General features: G+C 38.9%; 1 protein-coding gene across 1 annotated transcript; it reads left to right on the top strand.

Annotated features, from left to right (window-relative positions):
• Positions 1 to 3,476: 3,476 nt before the first annotated feature.
• On the top strand, positions 3,477 to 20,805 carry LOC129258619 (uncharacterized). Its single transcript, XM_064098026.1, has 4 exons — positions 3,477 to 3,531; positions 3,989 to 4,102; positions 14,651 to 14,860; positions 17,590 to 20,805. The coding sequence occupies exons 1-4, from the start codon at positions 3,477 to 3,479 to the stop codon at positions 17,775 to 17,777; spliced, it is 567 nt and encodes a 188-aa protein (XP_063954096.1). The 3' UTR covers positions 17,778 to 20,805.
• The last annotated feature ends 3,886 nt before the right edge of the window (positions 20,806 to 24,691 follow it).

Genomic DNA, 24,691 nt, shown 5'->3' with positions numbered 1-24,691 from the left:
AAGTTGATTATATCCATTTCAAAGAAGTATATTAGGGAGACAAATTTGTATATAATTAAAAAAATAAAGAACACATGGTTTTTACAAGGGGTGTAGATAAAGTGGTTACTCACGTTACGGTTCAGATAGGCTATATGTACAAAGACACATTGAGCTCATGTCCACCAACCTATGGAATTGCCCACATGATGTTTAAAACATATATCAGTTGCAAAAAATTGATTTACATGTATGTATTGAAAAGGCTATTTTTGGCTCGCTGACTTCCCTCACAGCATTTAAAAATCAATTTAGCCCTTTATGTCATGTCTTGCCCCTAAAACTTTAGACTCATTACGCGCCTCTGATCTCTGCCCAAACTAAAAGAAAAATTGAATCCCTCACAAGAGAACAAAACACCCCCCAACCATTAATACCGATCGACACCCATGGCTTGCCAGTGTATATAGGCTACTAGTAAAACGGTGGTTTACTTTGAATTCTATCAAGATAAAATATGGCGCTTTCAACATTTTGTTGACATAGATAGCGCTCTTTAATGTTGATGAACGAAAAGCAAATCAGAGAGCCGACATCAATTTTGATGTTTGCGGTGTGATTGTGCAAAAAACTAAATCACAGAGTGGAAAGCGTGTTGCGATATGCTTACGTTTTCAAAATCAGAACCACAGAGCTGAATTCCGTTTTTCCTTTTTCATGAATGAAACAGAAAAACGACTTGATTCAAGATGCTGCCTGATTTGGGAATGTGTGTCAGTTTCCACATTACCCCCTAGCATTTGCACTGCTAATTCTCCTCCCAAACCAAGGCCTCCCTGCAGACACTGTGAAATCTTTATAAAGACACTTGCCCTGAATTTCTTGCTGAAAATCCATATGTTATTAAAGGGATGGTCCGGGCTGAAAGTATTTATAGCTTAATATTAAAATAGAGTAGAATTCACTGAGCAAAATGCTGAAAATTTCATCGAAATCGGATAACAAATAACAAAGTTTTGAATTTTAAAGTTTAACAATATTTTGTGAAAACAGTCGTCATGAATATTCATTGGGTGGACTGATGATGTCACATCTCCACCTGTTCTTTTGTATTTTATTATATGAAATTAGGTTTATTCAAATTTTTTCCTCCAAGAACTAGAAAAATTGGATTGACAACTGATTTAGTGCATTATATATTTATTGCTGCAACTTATTTCATTATAAGGGAGACATATTATTCACACAAGTATGAAATAATGAAAAAATTATGATTTCATGTAATAACATAAGAAAACGGAAAGTGGAGATGTGACATCATCAGCCCACCTAATGAATATTCATGACAACTGTTTTCACAAAATATTGCTAAACTTTAAACTTCAATAACTTTATTATTTGTAATCTGATTTTGATGAAATTTTTGGCATTTTGCTCAGTGAATTCTACTCTATGTATTAAGATTAAAATATTTTCAGCCCGGACCATCCCTTTAAGGTCATCTATACTTGAGTCCTAGTCCACTCTGGTGAATACATTTACCTTCTCTGACTGACCTCTCTTAATACAATACATACTACATGTACTACGACTACTACATGTATGTGCGGGATCTCTCTGCTGATCTCCGAACGAAGGAAGAAGAAGGAGAAGTTGTATTCACAATCAGAAGATGTACCAAACGCTTCCACAGCATTTCAGAGGAGCAAAAATATTGCAAAACATGTGCAAAAATTTGCTCCTCAAAGCCCCCATGCCAACATGTCTTTTGTACATAGATACATACGTGTATGTCCCTGTAAAGAACAGTTAAAAAGTGTGAAATTTTTTTCTTCACTTTTTTGTACCTTTATGTAGATCTGAAAATTCATCATGTCACATTTTGATCTGTAAAAGCAATCTTTGGAAGTTGTGTTTTGAATAGTACGATAATGTTTTGGTGACAAAAACATGATGAAGTCCATTTTTCACGAATTATTGATTTGCAGCCAATTTTGGATATCCTTCAAACAGTTTGATAGAACTTTGGCTGAATGTCACATCTGCCTCACTTACATGTACTTGTATGTTGAATTATTCCATGCTCTTCAGTAAGCCTGAGTCATATCGATTATTTTGAAAACCGGTGTTAGACAGCTTTAATTCGATCGAACATCGATGAATCGAATTTTTAAGGCGCGGCGGGGAAAATCAAGTCAATATTTTTTTTGCTCCGGCCGTCGCGTCGATGCGCTATGCACACATTGCATGCACTGATGGTATGCGCTGGCTGGGTGAGCGTTGCACAAGCAGATGACAGAGCAAAGTTCGTTTGTATTTCCCATGATCACAAAACACAAAAAAGCCGGGGACCAATGCAGAATTCTTCCCAAAATATCATCAACAATGATATTTGCAGATTGACAATATATAAGTTTAAAATGAAACAATATCAAAGACATGAATCACGCAGAGTCGATCCGAACGATTTTCGGTCAACTAGCATTCGGGGTCCAGATCTCGCACACACCAGCCCCGCCCGCAGCCCCGCCCGCAGCCCCGGCCAGCGCCAGCAAAAAAGTGCAACCAGCGGGAGCACTGTAACTTGCCTGAGATTGTGTAGTTAGATCCAAAATGAGCTCCAAATTGACGGGAATAAATACGTAATTTTCTCTGGATGGTCATTTGAATTGGTATTCAATGCTGATATAACGATTGTGAGGAAAGATTGTAGAATATGAGTAATGACGATGTTCGAGAATTAATCCTGATATGATAATCCATATTTTTTAAATTTTAGACACAAGACAAGAGCATGCGATCGAAATACATGTAAATATGTCTCGGATCGAGCACTAAATTCATATAAATTATTATTGGATGTTAAATAATTACGATTTAATAAGATTTTATGGCCATATTAAAGATATTGACAATGTCAGCAAAGCATGTCATGTTCATATGGAAGTATTTATAGTATTATACTGGCATTATTTTTTTATTCCATCTCTGGCCTGGACGTCACAATGCGCATGCGCGTTCGTTTACGTAGGACATATTTTCCATTCATGAAAATCAGAGCTCGAAGTTGGGCATAAATTAGCTTCAAATTGATGGAAAAAAAATATCACGCAATTTACTCTGTTTTGTCATGTAAAATGTTATTATATATGGTGATATTACGATCTTGACAAAGTTTCTGCATGTTGACAATGTTCGAGAATCAATCCTGACGTGATAATTTTTTTTAGACAAGTGCACTCGCTCAAGTCGATCGTCATGTGATGTCCGTCATTGAAAATTGAAACGAAATAAAAGTGTTTCACATCAAGCTCTAAATTCATATTAATGATTATCATATGCAAATTATTGTCAAATATTACGATTAAATAATGTTCTATGGTCATGATATTAATATTGTTCATGATAGCAAGGTTTATTTTACGTTGATTGCATCAATTTTCCGGCCATTTTCTGTTTTGATTAAAGCACAGTACAGCGCATGCGCTGCACGATCGATGATTTCCATTCATGAATTCATCGTGCATAAATTATCTCGGCACGAGCAGACAAGTAAGACTCGAAATATGATCGAAATAAACTTCAAATTAATGGTGAATAGGCATCATGATTACACAATCGGTTTCATTTTGGGGGGAATACAAATCAAGTAAGTACATGTAGTACTAGTAGTCAAGTTGGACATTTCTGTTTATTTTTATGATTGATTGTGTGAACCAAACGAATCGGCCGGCCGACATATTTGCAAAATCTGCACCGGTGCTCGATGACATCGATCGAACACCGATTTTAAAATCGATTCGACTCGGGCTTATTCTTCAGTGATATTTTTGACAGGTTGTAGATATATGTGAAGTAAAATATTTAGGACCAATCACTGATCCTTGTGGGATTCCAAATTTCAAATCTTCAACATTTGACTGAGCACTAGCTTACTCTGTGACATGGTACTTTCTGCTAATTGAATTGTATGGGCTCATGATTTTTTTTTCTCCATTTTCTTTTGTAGGTGGGGTGAAGCGTTTCACCTATAATGGTCCTAACTCATCTAAAGACAACTCACCAGGACCTACTGATGATTGGTTTAATGGCTTACCAACTAAATCCAGATCTGACCAATCACGTAAGTACAATGAAGACCAGTGGTGTAATATGGAAGGCAAAATACTCCACCATTGATGTAATGTGAAATAAACTGATACCTCCCTCAACACTATTGTTATGTAGCAAGTTTCCACATAGTCATCTCTGGAAAAATGGAAATATTCTAACAGAATTTATGATGGTATTATTATGATGGAGGGTCATTCTCAGGAAAACGTATCAATTGATGGGGAGAAAAATCGTAAAAATTAAGTCAACAGAATGGGTTGAAAGATACATTTTGTGAAAGCACTATAGAAAGTGGCAACAAAAAAGGGGCAAGTCGATAAAGGGGCAAGTCGATGTTGGGCCAATTTGAAGTACTGACCTGATTAACTCAAGCAAAGAATATCAACGTTACGGAAGTTAATCATTAACATTGTCCACTATGTGACTCAATTATATCACTTTTGGAATGAATGAAATAGAAATGCACACAATGCAGCTAAAGAGTGGTTAAAAGTATTATATTTCATAAAATAAAAATGCTTGCAAGATAGAAAAATAAACAGTATTCCTCTTTAGATGCAATATGTTACCAAATAAGATAAAAGAAAATATTACACAATAATCATTGCACATCTTTCATTCAGCATACTGTTCGCAGTTTGAATGAGGCAACCACCAAATAACTTTGCATCTTTAATTTGGATCCTAAGCAATGCAAGACCAATTCTGGGAATCCTACGATACTTTATAATCTAACCCCTTAGTGGCATTTGCACTTGTTAATCTTTTGTTACGGAAGTTAAATCAAGTCACAAACTGAAATACGTATTGTGTTAGCTTGGCAAAAATCCTATTTTCGGAAATCGCATCACTTTTTTTTCTAATAAAGCAAAATAAATGTTCAACACGTGGCATAATTTATTTTTCGAGTGGAATAGTTTGCCCATCCCCCCTACAAAAAAAAAGGTTTAACACGAACAACTTTCATTACTTTTGTTGTTGTTGTTCTTAGTTGAAATGAGAAAACAAAATAAGCGGGCCACAGAATTGTTGTACATCTTAAAAGTGTCGGTCCCTCAACAAAAAAAAAGACATTCTCAGAAATTATAGAAGCCAGGATCTTACTCAGCAAGCCATACTCTGGCAAGTCAATTCTCCATTATAGAAATTGAATAAATGAAATAAGAAAACAATTATTTTGGTAGTGACTTACTTCTTAAAAGAATGTGAGAAATAAACTATTTGAGTAATGTCTATTCACAGCAAACCTATCATTCTTGGTCCCATCAGTTGATGGAGAGTCATAAGATCACAATGAGAGACCAAACTTGTCAAAGCTTTAAAAAAGTTTAAACAAACCACTTACTCTGACTAATGAACCTGGAACTTTTAGTAGGCACAAAACAGATGACAGTCAGTACATGCCCCCTCCCCTCATTCCTTATTAATCGAAATTTTATACAATTTTTTCATATTTTTATATTCCGTTTGTAAATCGATGACTGAAAAAGCTACTCTGTTCGACCTTTTAAAATCAAGATTGAATATCAGGGCAATTGTATGTTGGACTTTTTGCCGTTATGGAAGTTAAGTTAAATAAAGTAAAATAAATAGAGTATTTTGCGCTTGAACCTTTTAATCTTCAAGACATGCTATGATAGTTATGATTTAACTCGATTATGTCGGGAGGCAGTTGTATGTGCATAACTGAACAGGTTTAGGAGTTCTTCTTGGGGAGGTTAACCCTGGTGATCATGGTGATGATTTTGTTTTGATAAAAGCAGAAAAATATATGAAATATTGATGAAATTTTGATGTGAAGTCAGAAACGAGCAGCTCTTCCATATGTCATGTGACATTGATAAAAAGATCAAATATGTGAAAAAATACTTGTGGAGCATATATAATACGCAGGTTATTTCATAACCCTTCTATAAGAAGAATATTCTATTTATATTACCATGAGGATAAATACATGAGAGAGCTGCTCGAATATGACATCACGGATTTATTCTCACATGGATTTTAATCCATTTCTCACCAACATATATTCTGCTTTTATTAAAACCAACTAAGATTCATTATGAACTTCACTGACATTGTTATATTGCAAAATCATAATTGTAACAGCTCACATTATCTTTAGCATCGGAAGTATTCATATAAACTTTGAAATAATTAATTATCCCAACTTCATTAAAAAAGGGTAACATGATATCTGCGTATAGGTGGTTGTTTTCAGGTAGATATGTTCTTCATTCCGTTTCAAAAGCCATGAACACATGCTCTTCCACAAAAAACAGGCATTTGTTCTTCTTTGTGGGTGATGGAGACGGAACATTTTGCAGAATGTCTTTGTTGTCTACCCAGATCTTATCCTTGCGTTTTGGCCACTTCAGAAACCGATTACCTTCACCTGTGAATTCCATGAAGTTGATCTCGGCATCTTCCTCGTCAACCTTGATAATCTGACCAATGTAGCGTTTGCCATCATATCGGGCTACCACCCAGTCACCAACAGTACGGTGGATCTGAGCAGATTCATCAGACGTCGCAGATTTTCCAGTGTACTCATCTTGACCTTGTACCGAACAGTTTTGAAGAGCTTCAATTGAAACATGTGATCTTGTATTGTCAAGTAACGAGTGGACTTTCCAGCCACTGCATGATGATGTACAAGGGTCTCTTCTGCACATGTCGCAGTAGCAACTCGTTTCTCTAACAGCCACACTATGTTTCCCGACGGGTTTCACCGCATGTAACTTGAATGTGCTCGGAATCGGTTTGATAGCCTGTTTTTGTGATAGGATATCTGAACATCTGTTGATGTCATCCTGTGTGTAGGAGAAGAACACAACCTTACTTGACTGTTCAGATTCTGTCCAGCGAATGAAATCTGAGGCATCTTGGATAGAAAACTTCCCTCTCTTTACCGCCATGTCTGCAGAGCGTTTCACGCTTCCACCAAGACCATCGCATGGCCCTTTCCCATGCCCACTCTCAAGAAAGTTCCATTCGCCTTCAACACCGAAATGTTCCTTGTGATTACACAACATCTGGAAGATGGTCTTGTTTCGGTACTGGCTCGTTGGGGAATCAGTCAAATAGTGGATCTTCTTTAGCAATGGATACTCTTTCTTCAGCAGGGGGATGAACGCCTTGAGAATCGTAAACACTGTTTTGGCATTGTGGGATGTGTTTTGAGAAACACCTACATAGCTTTGACATTCTTTATTTCTCTTTTGAGGGAAATATGCAACCATGGTGTCTAGGCTTACTGACTGAGCATTCCAGTACGCTGATTGGACTTCTTCCATGGCAGAACATGTATAATTTTCGGCAAAATCCATCCACACCAGTACTTCTCCTTCCTTCAGGTTCTCTCGAAGTTTCCTCAGTTCTTTGTACTGCTTTGCAATTCTTCCAACATGAGCACGGAAGTCTGGAAGTGAGGCACGAAGTAAGTTGAGAAACTCCCTCCTTGTCACTTCAGTCTGAACCTCCTTCCACCTAAATTTACCCTTGTCGCATACCCTTTTCCATTCCTTGAAAGTCATAGTTGCGAGTGAAGTAGGAAGTTGGGCATCGATGTTCTCGATCATTCCTTCATCAGACTGATTCTGGGAGATGAAGTTGTCCGGATTTAAGGTGCACTTAATTCCGTTCCTTCGGAGGCATTTGAGTTTAAGGAGTAGGTTTTGGTGGCGACTACATAGGCATGTCTTTCTCGTCGCAAATGATGCCAAAATAAGATGAGGTGGACGAAGTCTACAGAAAGAAGCTCTGGAAATGGTGCATCTTAGATTCTCTGTCAAGAATTTCAAGTAGAGATTTTTCATGTAATCATGAAGAACACGTTTCTGCTTGATTACAGAATTTTCCTTGTGCGAATCCTTCTTTCCGGGTAGAGGTGAAGAATTGTCTTCCCTTTCCAAGAAGTCAACAACTGTTCCTTTCATATTCCTTGTCTTGGATGCATTCTCCTTTCTATCCCTACCCATCTTTATGATCTTACTTCTTGAAGTCCTTGTCGCTTTGCTGAAGGCTGAAATCAAACGATACTTCTTAAGCAGCTTGGACACCGCTTCCATTGCCGGCTTTGCATTCCGTTTTGCCTTCCTTTTCCAGGATTTCAGGTCTACCTTAAAAGGATGCAGTACAGAGTTAGCTATAAGCATTCTCTTTCCAAACTTGGTGTGAATTTTTTGACCCACAGATTGGCAGTCCAGGCGGGTTTGAGCCCTCGGAGACGCTGGAACATCGGTAGTGCTAGCATGGTTGGCCTGTTCCCGCAAGGATTCTGTGAGTTTCTTCTGATGATCCAATCTCTTCTTCAATTTCTGTCTTTGTTTCAAAAGCTCTCTGTTTCTCTTCCTCAAGTTAGCAACCTCAACAGAAGCCCTGCGACATACAGACCGTTGTTTCATCAGTTTCTTTGCAGTTTTCTCATTCTCCAACTTGCGTCTAGACAGGGCAGGTAGTTTAACTGTCAGACGTCTTGTTGTTATGGTTTCTGTACGCTCTCTCTGGCGTTTTTTATGCTTGTTCACTCTGTTCAAAACCGCCCTTCTCCTTACTTTTAGCTCTTTCTTGGAAAGGACACTGACTGGTGTGTATGAGCGGCGTTTTCTTTCCCTTTCCTTGGCCATGAAGGCTTTTTTGTTTCTCATCTTTTGCCTTGCTCTCCACAGTTTCTGCCGTTCAGCATTAGACAATGCCATGACACCTGTTTCGGAAGGAAAACAAACTATCAGCCTCAGCAAAGTACAGCAGAGTAGTGTATTAACTTCCGTAACTATTATTAAAAGACCTACGTAGCAAAGGAAACTAGAAATTTTAAGTTCTAAGAAAGATGCAAATACTTTCCATTTTGTTATATGAATTATTGAAACTTAAAAAAAACATTGAATATCAAATATAATTACCAGGAAATTGTTTTAAATGGCAATTGTCCAACTGTATAAAGTGATAGTGAAAATAAGTTGTGTAATAATTATTTGACAGGGATGAATACCCAGGATTTTTATCGGTACCTAGGTTGAGGGTACCTTATATGATTTATTTCTGTATGATCCGGAGTTATTCAGTATAGCACAAATTTCTGGCATATTAAATAAAAAATGTTACGGAAGTTAATGCGTTACGGAAGTTAGTGTCTTTATGCTTCATTAGCCAACCCAGTCCTTATTTAGAACCCATGTTTTGTAAAACTGTATTTATTATGAAAGATGTCCCTTATCTAAAAGAACCCTGAAACCTCAACAGCACTGACAAAGTTATCATTTCATTAAAGTGTGTTACGGATGTGAAACATGTTCGGTCATACATTTAATTTTCTAAAATAATCCTTCATTTCAGCAAAATACATGAAACATAACTTCTTATTCCCTATCAATTACTCATTAATGAATATTACTCTACTTGCAGACTCAAATTCACATAATATCAATCAGTTTGAAAGGAAGAAAAAAATCATTGCAATATTCGTTACGGAGGTTAAAATTAATTTGGGACAAAGTTAAAAGTGAAAATACTCACCAATTGATCGCTAAATACTAGAATAAACGGAACATGTCAGATGACCACACCAACATGCCCACGCCTGACAACAGTGTAGGAAAGAAATAAAGGCTACATAGGCAAGAGAATGATAGCAAATTCTAAAACTGACCAGAGACAGTGTCGATTTAACAAAAGACAGAAACAAAAGGCTTCTAAAATCAATGGAATACTTAGTTAGCCACTGGTTGCAGATGATTTGAAGAGCTTGTCTATTCATGTCATTGTCTTGATAAAATGTCTTAGAAAATGTTCAGGAGTGTAGAGCTAGGGGCCATAAGATAGTTGGGACACGTTTTTGTCTCACCTGCATAGCAGAGTGAGACTATAGGCGCTGCTTTTCCGGCGGCGGCGGCGGCGTCAACACCAAATCTTAACCTGAGGTTAAGTTTTTGAAATGACAGCATAACTTAGAAAGTATATGGACCTAGTTCATGAAACTTAGCCATAAGGTTAATCAAGTATTACTGAACATCCTGCCTGAGTTTCATGTCACATGACCAAGGTCAAAGGTCATTTAGGGTCAATGAACTTAGACCATGTTGGGGGAATCAACATCAAAATCTTAACCTAAGGTTAAGTTTTTGAAATGTCATCATAACTTAGAAAATATATGGACCTAGTTCATGAAACTTATACATAAGGTTAATCAAGTATCACTGAACATCCTGCATGAGTTTCACGTCACATGACCAAGGTCAAAGGTCATTTAGGGTCAATGAACTTTGGCCGAATTGGGGGTATCTGTTGAATTACCATCATAACTTTGAATGTTTATGGATCTGATTCATGAAACTTGGACATAATAGTAATCAAGTATTACTGAACATCCTGTGCAAGTTTCAGGTCACATGATCAAGGTCAAAGGTCATTTAGGGTCAATGAACTTTGGCCAAATTGGGGTATTTGTTGAATTACAGCCATAAATTTGAAAGTGTGTTGGTCTAGTTCATAAAACTTGGACATAAGAGTAATCAAGTATCACTGAACATCCTGTGCGAGTTTCAGGTCACATGATCAAGGTCAAAGGTCATGTAAGGTCAAAGAACTTTGGCCACGTTGGGGGTATTTGTTGAATTGCCATCATATCTCTATAAGTATATTGGTCTAGTTCATAAAACGTGCAAATACGAGTAACCAAGTATCACTGAACATCTTGTGCGAGTTATAGTAGTTTTCAAAATCAGCACTGCTGCTATATTGAATCGGGTGATGCAGGTGAGACGTCCAGAGGCATTCCACTTGTTTGTGAATTGTAACGTTTTTTTGAGAATGACCCTGCAGTGCCATTTTGTCAGGGCATTTTTCTTTTTTTTCTTTTATTTCCAGTTTCCATTCCAATTTCCTTTGCTTTCTCTCTCTCCTTTTTAAATAATATTTTTTCCTTTTGAATTTCTTTTTTTGTATATATATGACCTTTCATTACGATATTGAAGAAATAGGAGAAAAATAATATTATTGAAAAGAAAGCTTTTGAAAAAAAATATTGATGACTTTAACCAATTATTTTCCCTGATTAATTGATTACCACTGTTTTACTGCATTGACTAAAATATGGCTGATGATGAGAAATATATTTGTGAATTATAATTTTTTTATACGTTTTCAGTATTTATCAACTTATTTTTTATGTAATTGATTTTGAATGATCACCTTTGCATCATAAAATACTAGTCTTGAACTGTCGGGCTACATATTCATGTGGGAGAATAAAGCTATCAAAATAATAAAGCTCCAAAAAGCAGTGGCAAAAATAGTCATTTTGGTTGCCAGCCAAACCAAAACAAACGTATTCATGACTTTCTGCCACCTTTTCTGTGAGTTTGCTTTCCCTATTGGGGTGTCTCTACAGGTACAAAAATACATACATATTTCCAATGCATCTCACAAAGTCTCGGATCAACAAATAATTCATTTCCCATGAATAATGACGCCCCATTGACTTTAGCATTCCTTTCCCTCTTTCTTTACTAAAAGTAGTATGCAATGTAGCAGTAGTAGCATTAGAAGTAGAACCGGTAGTAGTAGTAGTAGTAGTAGAAGTAGAAGTAGTAGTAGTAGTAGTAGTAGTAGTAGTAGTAGTAGTAGTAGTAGTAGTAGTAGTAAAAGTAGTAGTATTATTAGTAGTATTAGTAGTAGGAGTAGTAAGAGTAGTAGTAGTAGGAGTAGTACATGTAGTAGTAGTATTACATGTAGTAGTAGTAGTAGAAGTAGTAGTAGTAGTAGTAGTAGTAGTAGTAGTAGTAGTAGTAGTAGTAGTAGTAGTAGTAGAAGAAGAAAAAAAAAACTATTAAATGAAAGTTTGAAACACTATCTCCCTCTCTATGAAAATTATGTAGATTTTGCTTCCAAGCATCGCATAGGGGAATGGCAATTCATTTTTTTTCTTCTTTGTTTTCCACACCCTTTCTGTACGCTGTTTCTCTCCTATACAACTATAAGGACTTGTGTATTTATTCTCAGCAAGTTTAAATGTATATATTTGGGGATGGAATTAAACATGTAATTAGGCCGAATTATGTGAAGTCATCCTTTTTTCTTTCAAATTGTTCACACAAAATTTATGCACTTCTGGTTGGAGCGGGTAAACTAATATCTGCCGTTTCTCCCCACATAGGCTATTTCTCCCACTTTTCAGCTCAGTACGAGACATATTTTGGGGTCAACAGGTTCCTCATTTAAAAGAGGCCGGCATGATATTCCATTGTAGAATCAAAAATAATTCTATTAAGTATTAATCTGAGACTTCATGTTATCTCTTGTCCCAGGTTTTCTGTCTTGTTTTGCGCCCTTAATTTGAACTTTTAAATGTCACTCAAATTTCTTAATCATACATTATAAAGCGCTTCATGTGAGACCAGGAAATATCATTCCACAAAGTGGGAGCGCTATTAGCAATTTAAGCTATTTCACCAAATGAGCATTTGACTCTACGAGTTGTCAACAACCCGGTTCCTATACCACACTTCCCATGCTCAATACCGTGCCCTCCAAAATAAATCCTGGCTATACGGTTGGTCATTTTTGTCTTGCCCACCAGAGGTGAAGGCGCGACTTAGGGATACAAATGTCGTCCGTCCGTCACAAACATTATGACACATAACTCCGCAACCGTAAGTCACTTTTCAACCAAACTTGGATTGTAGATGTACTTAGGGGACCTGCATGTTATGCTGCAGTCGGAGGTCACATGGTAAGGTCAAAGGTCATTTTCATGTCAACTTTAAAGTTTACATGCAAGACTCTTATGACACATAACTTTGCAAGTTCCGTAAGTTACTTTTCACCCAAACTTGGGTTGTAGATGTACTTACAATGTAGGAGACCTGCATTTTATGTTTTAGTTGCAGGTCACATGGTAAGGTCAAAGGTCATTTTCAGGTCAACGTTAAAGTTATGCAAGACTCTCTTATGACACATACATGTAACTCTGCAACCGTTAGTCACTTTTCAATAAATCTTGAATGGTTGATCTACTTCGGGGACCTGCATGTTTTGCTGCAGTTGGATGTAACATGGTAAGGTCAAAGGTCATTTTCAGGTCAATGTTAAAGTTATGCAAGACTCTCTTATGACACATAACTCTGCAACCGTAAGTCACTTTTCAATAAAACTTGGATGGTTGATCTACATGTACTTCGGGGACCTGCATGTCATGCTGCAGTTGGATGTAACATGGTAAGGTCAAAGGTCATTTTCAGGTCGACATTAAAGTTTACATGCAAGACTCTCTTATGACACATAACTCCGCAACTGTAAGTCACTTTTCAACCAAACTTGATAGTAGAAGTACTTGCAGGAACCTGCATGTTATTCTGCAGTCGGAGGTTACATGGTAAGGTCGAAGGTCATTTTCAGGTCAACGTTAAAGTTAACGTGCAAGACTCTTATGACACATAACTCCGCAACCGTAAGTCACTTTTCACCCGAACTTGGGTTGTACATTTTGATGTACTGAGGAGACCTGCATGTCATGGCGCAATCAGAGGTCACATGGTAAGGTCAAAGGTCATTTTGAGGTCAATGTTATTACACATAACTCTGCAACCGTAAGTCGCTTTTAAACCAAACGTGGGTTGTATGTGTACTTAGGAAACCTGCATGTTATTGTGTTCAGAGGTCACATGGTAAGGTCAAAGTTCATTTTGAGGTCAACATTAAAGTTTGCATGCAAGACTTTTATGACAAATGTTATTCCATCCCAGTTATTTCATAATGAAGTTTTGATGCAATTCTGTTGCATGCCCTCGCAAATCACGATATTTCTGGTTATTTTCATAAGTTGGTGAGACACAAAATCGCTTATGCCTTGTTTTCCCCAAATGAGCATATGACTCTACAAGTTGTCAAGAACCCGGTTCCTGAACCGCACTTCCCATGCTCTTACAGCGCCCTCCAAAGTGAAATCCTGGCTACATGGTTCTTTTGTACTATAATGTACATGTAAAGCAGGTACAAGTATCACCTAGGTGTGAGTGTGAGGGGGGGGGGGGCAGTGGTTCTTCAGTTTGGGGGGGGGGGCAAGAAAACAAGTTTGACTGCAGGAAAAAGATCTCTTAAAATCAACATTCTTCAAGTCCATAGGCTCATTTTCATTATTTACAAGTTTTATGCAAGACATTTTTCACAAACAGTTTGAAAGGAAGTGGTGCTCACCCAAGCAAAAATATTTTTCAACACTCATTTCATCTTTTGCGGAAAGGGACCTGTACCAATATATACATGTAAATATGGAAAAAGCTTTAGGATATTATATTTCATTTTATAGGATTATATCAAAGTGTAAACTATTCTTGATACCCACTGTGGTGCTCAAGATATTGAATTACTTATACAAGTCCAAAAGGTGCGTCTTATAAATGGGTGCGCTGTTACATATACACCGAACTTTACGGTAATACCTTTGATTAGACAACTACATGTAGATATTGGTGCTCCTAAATATAGGTTAGATTCGGTAGCATTATACAGTTTTTCATTCTTGAAGCAATCTCATCTTTCTTTTCATTCTTTATTTTAGTTCATGGAAGCAACCCTGAGCTTGATGACGTATGGAGCATCCGCAAGAATGTCTCTGCAAGTCTAAAACTTCCAGCCAAGCAGGCCACAATATCTACTAATAACCCCTCAACGACTGGCCACTACTCACGCCATGGCCAGTATAATAAATCCTCCAAACTCAATGAAGACACATCTGAGTTCGCTGGCTCGGATAGATCAGGGTTTGGAAGTAAGTTTGGAAGACTGTATGCCTTCCCCCAGATGAACGTTTTAAAATGCTTTAAATTTGAAATTTGTGTCTGGGTATGTGCAAGTGTTTGAATTTATGTAATGCCTTAGAAGTGACATTTTTTCTCAACATGTCTCTCTCTCTTCCTTTTTTTTATATCTCATCTTTGTATCATGTACCTTTTTTCAGGATTTAATTTATTCATTCCTCTCCCTTTCAGGATTTAATTTATTCATTCCTCTCCCTTTCAGGATTTAATTTATTCATTCCTCTCCCTTTCAGGATTTAATTTATTCATTCCTCTCCCTTTCAGGATTTAATTTATTCATTCCTCTCCCTTTCAGGATTTAATTTATTCATTCCTCTCCCTTTCAGGATTTAATTTATTCATTCCTCTCCCTTTCAGGATTTAATTTATTCATTCCTCTCCCTTTCAGGATTTAATTTATTCATTCCTCTCCCTTTCAGGATTTAATTTATTCATTCCTCTCCCTTTCAGGATTTAATTTATTCATTCCTCTCCCTTTCAGGATTTAATTTATTCATTCCTCTCCCTTTCAGGATTTAATTTATTCATTCCTCTCCCTTTCTTTCGCAACTTCATAGACCTTTTCTTTCGTTTTTAGCGCTTTGTATTAAACAATTTCACACAAGTTTGAATATTGTTTTATATTCTGTTTAGGTAGAGTAATGTATTGTATATCATCATAATTGTGTATACAGTGGATTTTCAGGAGCTTTTCTTTGCTGTGATTTTGTGCCAAAGAAAGGCTTACATGCAATGAATAATTCCAGATGTTAATGAAGCCTTGATCATACAAGAGTTGTAGAATACATGATTATTAAAGTTCATTGCATTTCTTTCAAAAGTTCACATAATAATTGCATAATGAACACCCAATTGGCAAAAGTATTTAGGAGAAAATTTGTTTTCAGGAAATATACAATAGTTTTGTGCTTATGACATGTTTTATCCATTAAATCTGTGAGGTGTAATTTTTAATGACTCACTCGGTATATAGGAAATATTTAAAAGGTAAGACATGATAAATGATGGTTGTTAAAATTTATATTGTAATACTGTTTCATGCACAGTTCGGCTTCAGTCACAACTCAATGCAGCGACCTATCGATTAGTAGACTGCTCAGGCGCCACTGGAATTTAGGCAACGCCCAATGAATTTTGTAGAAGTTGAGCAGGCTGTAAAGACTTATTGGTAGCCGAGCAATGCCCTGTCGATTACCCATCATTACTCAAGGCCAAATATGGATCAAATCAGGGGAACTTTTCTGTTTGGCGTCTGAGCAGTGATCAGCTGACGACCCACCGATTCTCGGGCGGTCTCCCACTGGCCTCCAGCCTGTTTTTAAAGGACAAGTCCACCCCAACAAAAAGTGGATTTGAATAAAAAAATCCCACAAGCATATCACTGAAAATTTCATTAAAATCAGATGTAAAATAAGAAAGTTATGACATTTTTAAGTTTTGCTTAATTTCGCAAAATAGTTTTATACATATCCAGGTCAGTATGCAAATGAGGGAACTGATGACATCACTCACTCACTATTTCTTTTGTATTTATTATGTGAAATATGAAATATTCTTATTTACTCCTCATTGTCCTGTAAAACAAAGTTGTTTTTCTCTGTGAACATGTGGAATAACCATTGTTAAACATTTTATGATTCAGTCAAGTTGGTCCTTACTGTCAAATCTGTAAAAATTGGAATATTGTATAATTCAAACAATAAAAAATAAAAGAAATAGTGAGTTAGGGACATCATTGATTCTCTCTTTTGCATGTGACTATTGTGCATATATAACTATTTTGTGAAAAATAAGTGAAACTTTAAGATGTCATAACTTTCTTATTTTACATCCGATTTTGATGAAATTTTCAGTATTATGCTTCTCTGATTTTTCTCTATTGATTTAGATCAACATTTTTCTGAGGTGGACTTGTCCTTTAAGTAATCACCCGGCCGATCTTAAATTTGGCGCAAGATCATCAACTGATCTCTGAGCACGGCCAGCGGCTGGTGACCGCTCGACAGCCATTGGTCCAACGAGTTCAATTTTTGACCTAAATCGTTCGACGCCAATCGCTCGATTATGTCGGTTCCTGGACAGCGACCACCCAGGCACCAAGTGTATTTAGGGTGGCGAGTGAAAAGTGAGCAGGGGCTGCCAGAATTATGATTCCATGCTAAATCTTGAGCGGCGACCAAGCGATGCCCCCAAAATCAGTGATGCCCCGACGTATGCTGCCCGAGCAAATTCGGCTAAAAACTTGCCCCCCCCCCCTCCCCCCCCCCCCCGGTTGCCGAGCAGGCTAAATTTGGGGGTTGTGACCGTTGTGACCACAACTACATGTACTGTGCATGGATGACTGATGACACATCATTGTGCTGAGATACCTTTCTTCTTTTATTATCATTCAAATTATCTTTCTAGAATTCTAATTTGCATTCAAATTTTTGTTTATTCTTATCTAAAAAGATTGGATTTTAATTTAAGCTGATAGGAGCCATTTAGTATCTGATTTAAAGTTACAAATAAGTTTATGCATGAGTGAAGATCGTTAGATGTACATGAGCTATGATACCTATGTAGCTTACTTAACACACTATCCAGTCATTCATAAAGTCTTGATCAGCATAAAGAAACTTAGCCCTTGTCTGTGTTCAAAGATCTTGATTTATTCTATCGTCAATTCCATTTTTTCCAGAATCTGGAGGATACTCGTACGGTCAATCCAGGTCCAGTTATTCCTATGCAGGTGCAGCAGATGCAGGGCCAGTTCAGAGTTCCAGTCCCAGGTTTACAGGAGGACCAAGTACCACAACTCAAGGGTCGGGTAGATCAGGGGGAATAGGTTGGTATCTCAATGGGCTTTTAAAGGGAAGTTCACCCTGACCAAAAGATTATTGTAAAAATAGCAGAAAAAATAATGAAAAATATTGGTGAAGGTTTGAGGTAAATCTACCAAAGATAAAAAAAAAATAATTTATTATTTTTTTTATCCGTGATGTTTTATGCCACCAGCTTCATCATATTGTGTAGTAAAAACTCAATGAAATATCATTTTCTCAAAAAATTGAAAATGGGGTTTATTGTACATTCAGTTGTATATCTACAGACAAATCATTTCACACCCGCTCCTGAAAGAAAACAAATGTGAGTCATCATGAACCATTAAAAAATTCAAATTGATGCAGTTTATATTAGGCTACATAACCTATGGGGCAGCTGCTCGTACACGTGTATGACGACACAAATGAAAAACTTCAAAAATCTAATAACTTTCTTAATCTTTGATTAAATTTCCCAAACCAAATGCCAATATTTCTTCTTTTTTTTCTGGTATTTTTTTACAATTTTTGTGTCAGGATGACCATTGGATAAGGGGCCACTTGGTTTTTATACAATGGCTTGAATCAAGAGCAGTTGCATATTACAAGAAATCTACATTTTTGGCCATACAACATATTACACATTTTGACTATGTTCTATTAATATTCTATTTTTGTCTCATCTGCAAAGCAGAGTGAGACTATAGGCGCCACTTTTCTGACGGCGGCGGTGTCAACACCAAATCTTAACCGAAGATTAAGTTTTTGAAATGACAGCATAACTTATATGGACCTAGTTCTTGAAACTTGGCCATAACGTTAATCAAGTATTACTGAACATCCTGCCTGAGTTTCAAGTCACATGACCAAGGTCAAAGGTCATTTAGGGTCACTGAACTTTGGCCAAGTTGGGGGTATCTGTTGAATTACATGTACCATCATAACTTTGAAAGTTTATAGATTTGATTCATGAAGCTTGGACATCAAAGTAATCTAGTATCACTAAACATCCTGTGCGAGTTTCAGGTCACAAAATCAAGGTCAAAGGTCATTTAAGGTCAACAAACTTTGGCCAAATTGGGGTATTTGTTGAATTACCATCATAACTTTAAAAGTTGATTGGTCTAGTACATAAATCTGCTATATTGAATCGCGCGATGCAGGTGAGACTGCCAGAGGCACTCCACTTGTTTATTAAATAGATTAAATTGATTGATTGAAATGGTGTATTGAAGGAAAAAATTACAAAAAGCAGCTTAATTACAAAAGGTTTATAGATATACAATTATATTATATTAAAAAACTTAAACCAAAGAAAGCACCTGGTTGTGATGCGATTCTAAATGAAATGTTAAAAGCAGGTATATACAATTTTTCACCAGTGTTAGCAAAAATTTTGAACTTGATCCTCGTCAGTGGAAACTTTCCTCAAAAATGGTCAGAAAGTTATTTTATACCATTGTACAAAACAGGGTCTAAAACCAACCCTGCAAACTATCGAGGAATATCCCTTTCAAGGTCCATTGGAAAATTATTTTGTAGTATTCTAAATAAACGCCTTGTGAAATATCTCATGGATAATAATATTTATGTTAATAATCAAATAGGTTTCAAGGAAGGCCATCGAACGTCAGATCACATATTTACATTAAAGACCATCTTAGACAAATACGTGAGAACGCATAAGATGGATGACAAGTGTAATATATATTTGTGTTTTGTCGACCTGCGAAAAGCATTCAACATTATATGGAGGAATGGTCTGTTTTATAAAATGCTGAAATATGGTATAGGAGGCAATTTTTATGAGATTGTAACTAATATGTATAAAAAACTAAAGTTGAGTGTAAAGCTGAATGAAGGGATAACCAAGAGTTTTGGAAGCAATTGTGGTGTAAAACAAGGGTGTACATTAAGTCCCACCCTTTTCAACCTCTATCTAAATGATTTACTTCAATAACTGCATACATCTACTTGATTTATGCTAGTTTAGCCCTTGAACAAGCCATACCCGAATAGTACTCCCAAAGATTTTTGTGCGATAGCGCCATCTCCCGTTAGTGCTTACTACCCATAGAACATCGCGCAATGTGCGACCATCTTCCTCTTTGCTTTTCGCAAGCCTACGAGTAGGATGTTTCAGCTAAGTGCTCTTGAAAATTGCTCAAAATTTTTGTATTTTGTTCATTTTCCTCACTTATCTTTTAAGCATATATCTCCCTTTTGCAATCTTTTTACTATATTGTGTGTGATAATCTGTTACCCAGCGCGGCTTTGGTGTGTTTTTGTTGCACTGTTTATCCGATCTTCTCGTCTGTGCATTTATACGTTGACACACGTCTCTCGGTAGGCGGGCATCCCCCCCCCCTACTGTCAGGGTCGCGCTGTTTGCGTGATTGCGCGAGACGCCGGTGTAATACATGGCAAACCCCACTCTCTGCCACGGTTGTTTCCTTCCTTTCTACAGGTTAGGGGAGCAGACGTCGTCTCTTCTATTATATCTATTCTTTCTTTTAGGTTACACAGTTTGCCTGTTAGCTGTAGGTGACCTTCTACAGTTTTTTTTTCTTCACCTTTTTCTTAATTTTCTTGATCTCTTTTGATCTTTAAAATTTTGAAGTGCTTCTTGTCGGAACGTTGGTCTCGACTTTTTCCTTTCTGCTTGCTTTTAAATCAGATTGTTGTTGTTGCACTTTTTGGGATTGATTAATTTAGAGAATCATTTATTTGTTTGATCGATTAATCAATTCCTATTTTTCTTCCTGTTTTGAAAATTTCTTATTCCAAATTTTTTTCTTCAGGCGGAGTCTTCAATTCTTTTCTTTCTTGAAGGAATTTTATTGTTGCTCTTCTGGGATTGATTAATTAAGAGAATCATTTAATATTGATTAATTAATTAATCAATTCCTATATCCTTCCCTTCCTGCTCTGAAATTTTTTTATTCACAGGTGGGGCCTTCAATTATTTTCCTTTTGCTTTTATTCACTCTGGTTGAATTCTTGCTTCTTCAATCACTTGTTGATTGTTTTCTGGTTGATAAAAATCGTTTAATCACCTCTTTGTTTTGATTGTTTTTAATTGATCGTTGATTAATAAAAAAAAAACATAAAAAAATAAAATAAAATAACTTCTCGACTTTGTTGATTTCTTTCTCTTATTTGCAGGTAGACACCTAAACTGTTTGTCTTCTTAGGTCTCTCCTATTTTTGGTTCCTCTTTTTCAGGAGTGGGAGTTACAAGTTTCTTACAATTTGTTCCTCCTTGTCTCATCGTAAATTGTTTTGCGCTAAATAAAAAAAAAATAAGACAAGTCTGTCGGCTTTTTTTCTTATAGGAGGACGTTTAGGCCGGACCGGTCTTTCCAGTTTGTTTTTCACTGTTTTTCCTTTCCTTTACAGGAATTGTTTTTACAGCTTTTTCTAGCTTACGCCCCCCAAAAAAAAAAATCTGTTTTGTCAAATAGGCAAACATGAATTTTTTTTACACAGCTTACCCTTTGGGTAGCGTGTTATTTCTTTCAAGTATCCTTTTTAGGTGCTTCCTAGATTGGTGGCGGTTACAAGAAAATTTCTTCTCTGTTCCCCCCCCCCCCAAGAAAAAACTTGTTTTCTGGTTTTTTCAGGGTTTACGAGAATTGCCTGATGAGTGGGGCGGCTCCAGCCCCGGAGGACCTTGCTCGCCACTGGGATCGATCCGATACCAAGCGCCTTGATTTCGGCAGTCTCCAGCAGCGGTGGCGGTGAGTATGAGGTCTCGATGGGCAGTAATCTGAATTTGCGGTCAGATACTGCAGGCAAGAAGAAGGCAGGGACCGTGGCGCCACGGTCCCGTTCGAAAAAGAAGGTGGTAGCCAAGGCCGCCAGGCCTAAACCAAACCAGGGTTCTGATGCAGCTATGACCTCATCATTACCCCTAGGGCTGATCGATCCACTGGCTACCGGGTCACCAAAAGTCTGGGAGGAGAGTGCGGTGCTCTCCGCTCGGCACAGGTCAGGCTCGATGCCGTCAGAATCTTCCTTAACTGGGAGTTTCGGCAAAGGGCTGCCAGCCCCTGACCGTGAGAGGCAACACAATCTGACCCCGTCAAATTCGGGTGAGGCATCCTCAGTCGCCGTCCCGCCAGGGTCGGCAAGTCGTAAAAGATCACCCGCGCCTCTTGTACCTTCTTCTGCTCCGGCCATCCCATTGGGGCCCGCAAAAAAGAAGAAGAATAAGCGGTCGAAAGAGAAGGCGGTAAGCCCCGGTGCCCTGGGCAATCCTCTTTCTGACGCTTGTGCCAGTGGCAAGATGGCTCAACTATTCACGTTGCTCCAATCTGCTTTCGAGCAGTGTGGTTACCCCCCATGCTCGCCGTCAGTCTCCTCCGCTGGTGTTCCCGAGCACATAGCGAGGCAAGCTGACAGTAGCCGCCAAGCACCCCGGGGATCCTCCAGTGATTCATCTGAATCACCGGCTCGAGTACCGGCTAGCCTGGTACCTCAGGAACGCGTGTTTGATTCGACTCGCGCTCTGAATCCGACACGCGTGATCCAGCCGACACGCGCTGTTGACGGCCCCCCCCCCCCCCCCCCCCCCCCGCAGGTGCCACGCTGCCTCTCGGAGCTCCACCAGGAGAGGAGACTTGTCAATGGGACAACCTCCCAGAGCAGGCCGTGGAGCATGGCTTGTCGTGCGAAGAGTCTTATGGAGACGATCAGTACGAGGATGATCCCCAATCCTTCGGTGAGCACTCAGGTGCTACTTGAGAAATACCTGCCTCAGATGAATCCTTGTTTTTTGCCCCGACAGCTCAGAGCTCGGGTGGCATAAAACTAACCAAGGACTTTAAGGCCGCATTCGATAATGCCGCCGCCTTAGCCAGCGCCCCAACGGCTAAGAACAAGAGGCATAAAACCTTCGGCAAGAAATTCAAATTTGCCGCGGAGGACACGGAGGCGTTTTTTACGCCCAAGTCCTTCGGGGCGAGGCTACTCTACCGGGCAGTTTCGTGCGCTAGAGAAGGAAGACACAGGTTACGAGCTGCAAGCGCGCTCGTCATTACGCCTCACTGCCTATCTCGTGGCCTTAATGGCCCTTCGAGCTCAGGCAGTGGAACTGGGGGTGTCAGTCAGTGACGCCGTCGTCTTGGACGAGGCGTTGCTGTCTTTAGTGGGTGAGCTATGGATGCAGCTGTCGTATTCCGCAGCCTTGGCATCCAACGCTTGGCGGGAGAGAGTGCTCACGAAGCTTGGCATCCCGCAGAAGGACATTTCAAATTTCCTTCCAGGCATACCCCAGTCAGGAAAGTTCCTCTTCGGGGGAGAAGCAGCCTCTCTCCTCAAGGAGGAGATAGAGGGCCGCAAGCAGGCTTCTGAGCTCATCAAGGAACTCAGACCTGTGCGCCCGACGGCTCCCCCGGCAAGGAAGCCGTCCGCTCCGAGGACGCAACCCCCACCCTGCTCCGGGTTGCCTGAAGGCGTTTCCAGGCTCCCGCACCGCCGGCTCGCAACCCACAGTCTGCCCGAGGCCAGTGGGGAGGCAGGGGTAGAGGCAGAGGCGGGCGGTCCGCTCCGAGAGCACCTCCCAAATCTAAGCAGTCTGTTTGACAGACTGCCCCGAGCGCTGGGCACGGTAGGCGGGCGTCTCCGTTATTTCCTCCCCGCGTGGGAGGAAATCACGGAAGACGCATTCATCTTATCCGTCATGCGAGAGGGCTTTATAGATTTAGAAGCCTTCCCGCACGGCGCGATTCGCATGGCCTCTCCGCCTACCTCCACCCTCCACCAACAATACATCGCGGCCGAGATGGAGAAGGATGCGATCGAGAGGGTGACAGACAACCCCAATCTTTGTCTATCCCCAATCTTTGTGATTCCCAAGCGCTCGGGCAAACTGAAAATGATTCTCAATATGAAGGTGATCAACACCTTCATTCCGGCCGAGCATTTCCGGATGGAAACGCTGGCCACGATCCTCCCATCACTGGAGACATCGGATCTCATCGTCTCGTTGGATTTACGCAACGCGTATGTAAGAAATGAGGTCTTACTTAAAATAAATATATCTGATTGACTCACCAGCAATGGGTTCTTTTATGCAAAGGCGATCATGTAGAAAATCAAATGACTATAAATTCATCGGGATCCTTTAATGCGATGGCCATGAACAAGATAAATGCGAAATATATATATATACAACAGATGGAGAAGAACGATGTCGCGATGAAGAACGACCGCGCCCGTGAGGCCTCAGCGAAACGCGTCGCGAATAGGGTGACACGAGATGTTCTCCTAGAGATAATGCACGCTCCCACTTGGATAACACAAGCGATGGATATATATTTACATATGTCGAAATCAAAAGGATGAAAATGAAGAACTTGAAATCCTGACGATGTAAAATAAATCCGGAGTATGAGCTATTTGTTGTGTTGCAAAAAAAGATGACTAGCAGAAATTGTACATGTCCTTACTAGGTGAAGACTTTCTACTAAATGTGTTGGAGTGTAAAAATTAACCATGAGGTTGCTCTCAGCTTAAATCTGACTGGCTAGTAGTTGCTAAGTGAGAAAAACATCCACTTAGAAATAGACAGGAGCATTCCATGGCTTAGAAAATGAACATGAAAGAATTCCTGGCTGTTTTGTGAACATCTTGAATAAAGGATGACTGGGCCAGTAGGTGCACAAAAGAATCAAGTTGAATAGGCTAACTGAGAAGTGCTCCATCAAAAGAATTAATTAAGTTGTAAATCAGCTGTCTTTGCATGATCAATGTAAACAAAGTAGTGATCAAGCTCTGATCATGTTGAAATCAGTGTTTGATGAAAAGAAAACCACTACACGTACTTCCACATATCCATCCACCCCGCATCGCGGGACCTACTGGGCTTTCGGTTAGACGGCGTAACATACCGTTATCGGGCCCTCCCATTCGGGCTGCGTCCGGCACCCAGGGTGTTCACTCGCGTGGTCACCGCTGTGGCGGCCCATTTAAGAA

The sequence above is a fragment of the Lytechinus pictus genome, chromosome 4 (assembly GCF_037042905.1).
Source record: "Lytechinus pictus isolate F3 Inbred chromosome 4, Lp3.0, whole genome shotgun sequence".
NCBI classification, from domain to species: Eukaryota; Metazoa; Echinodermata; class Echinoidea; order Temnopleuroida; family Toxopneustidae; genus Lytechinus; species Lytechinus pictus.
Note: the sequence above shows the minus strand (reverse complement) of the source record. Positions and strands in the feature narration are given on the sequence as shown.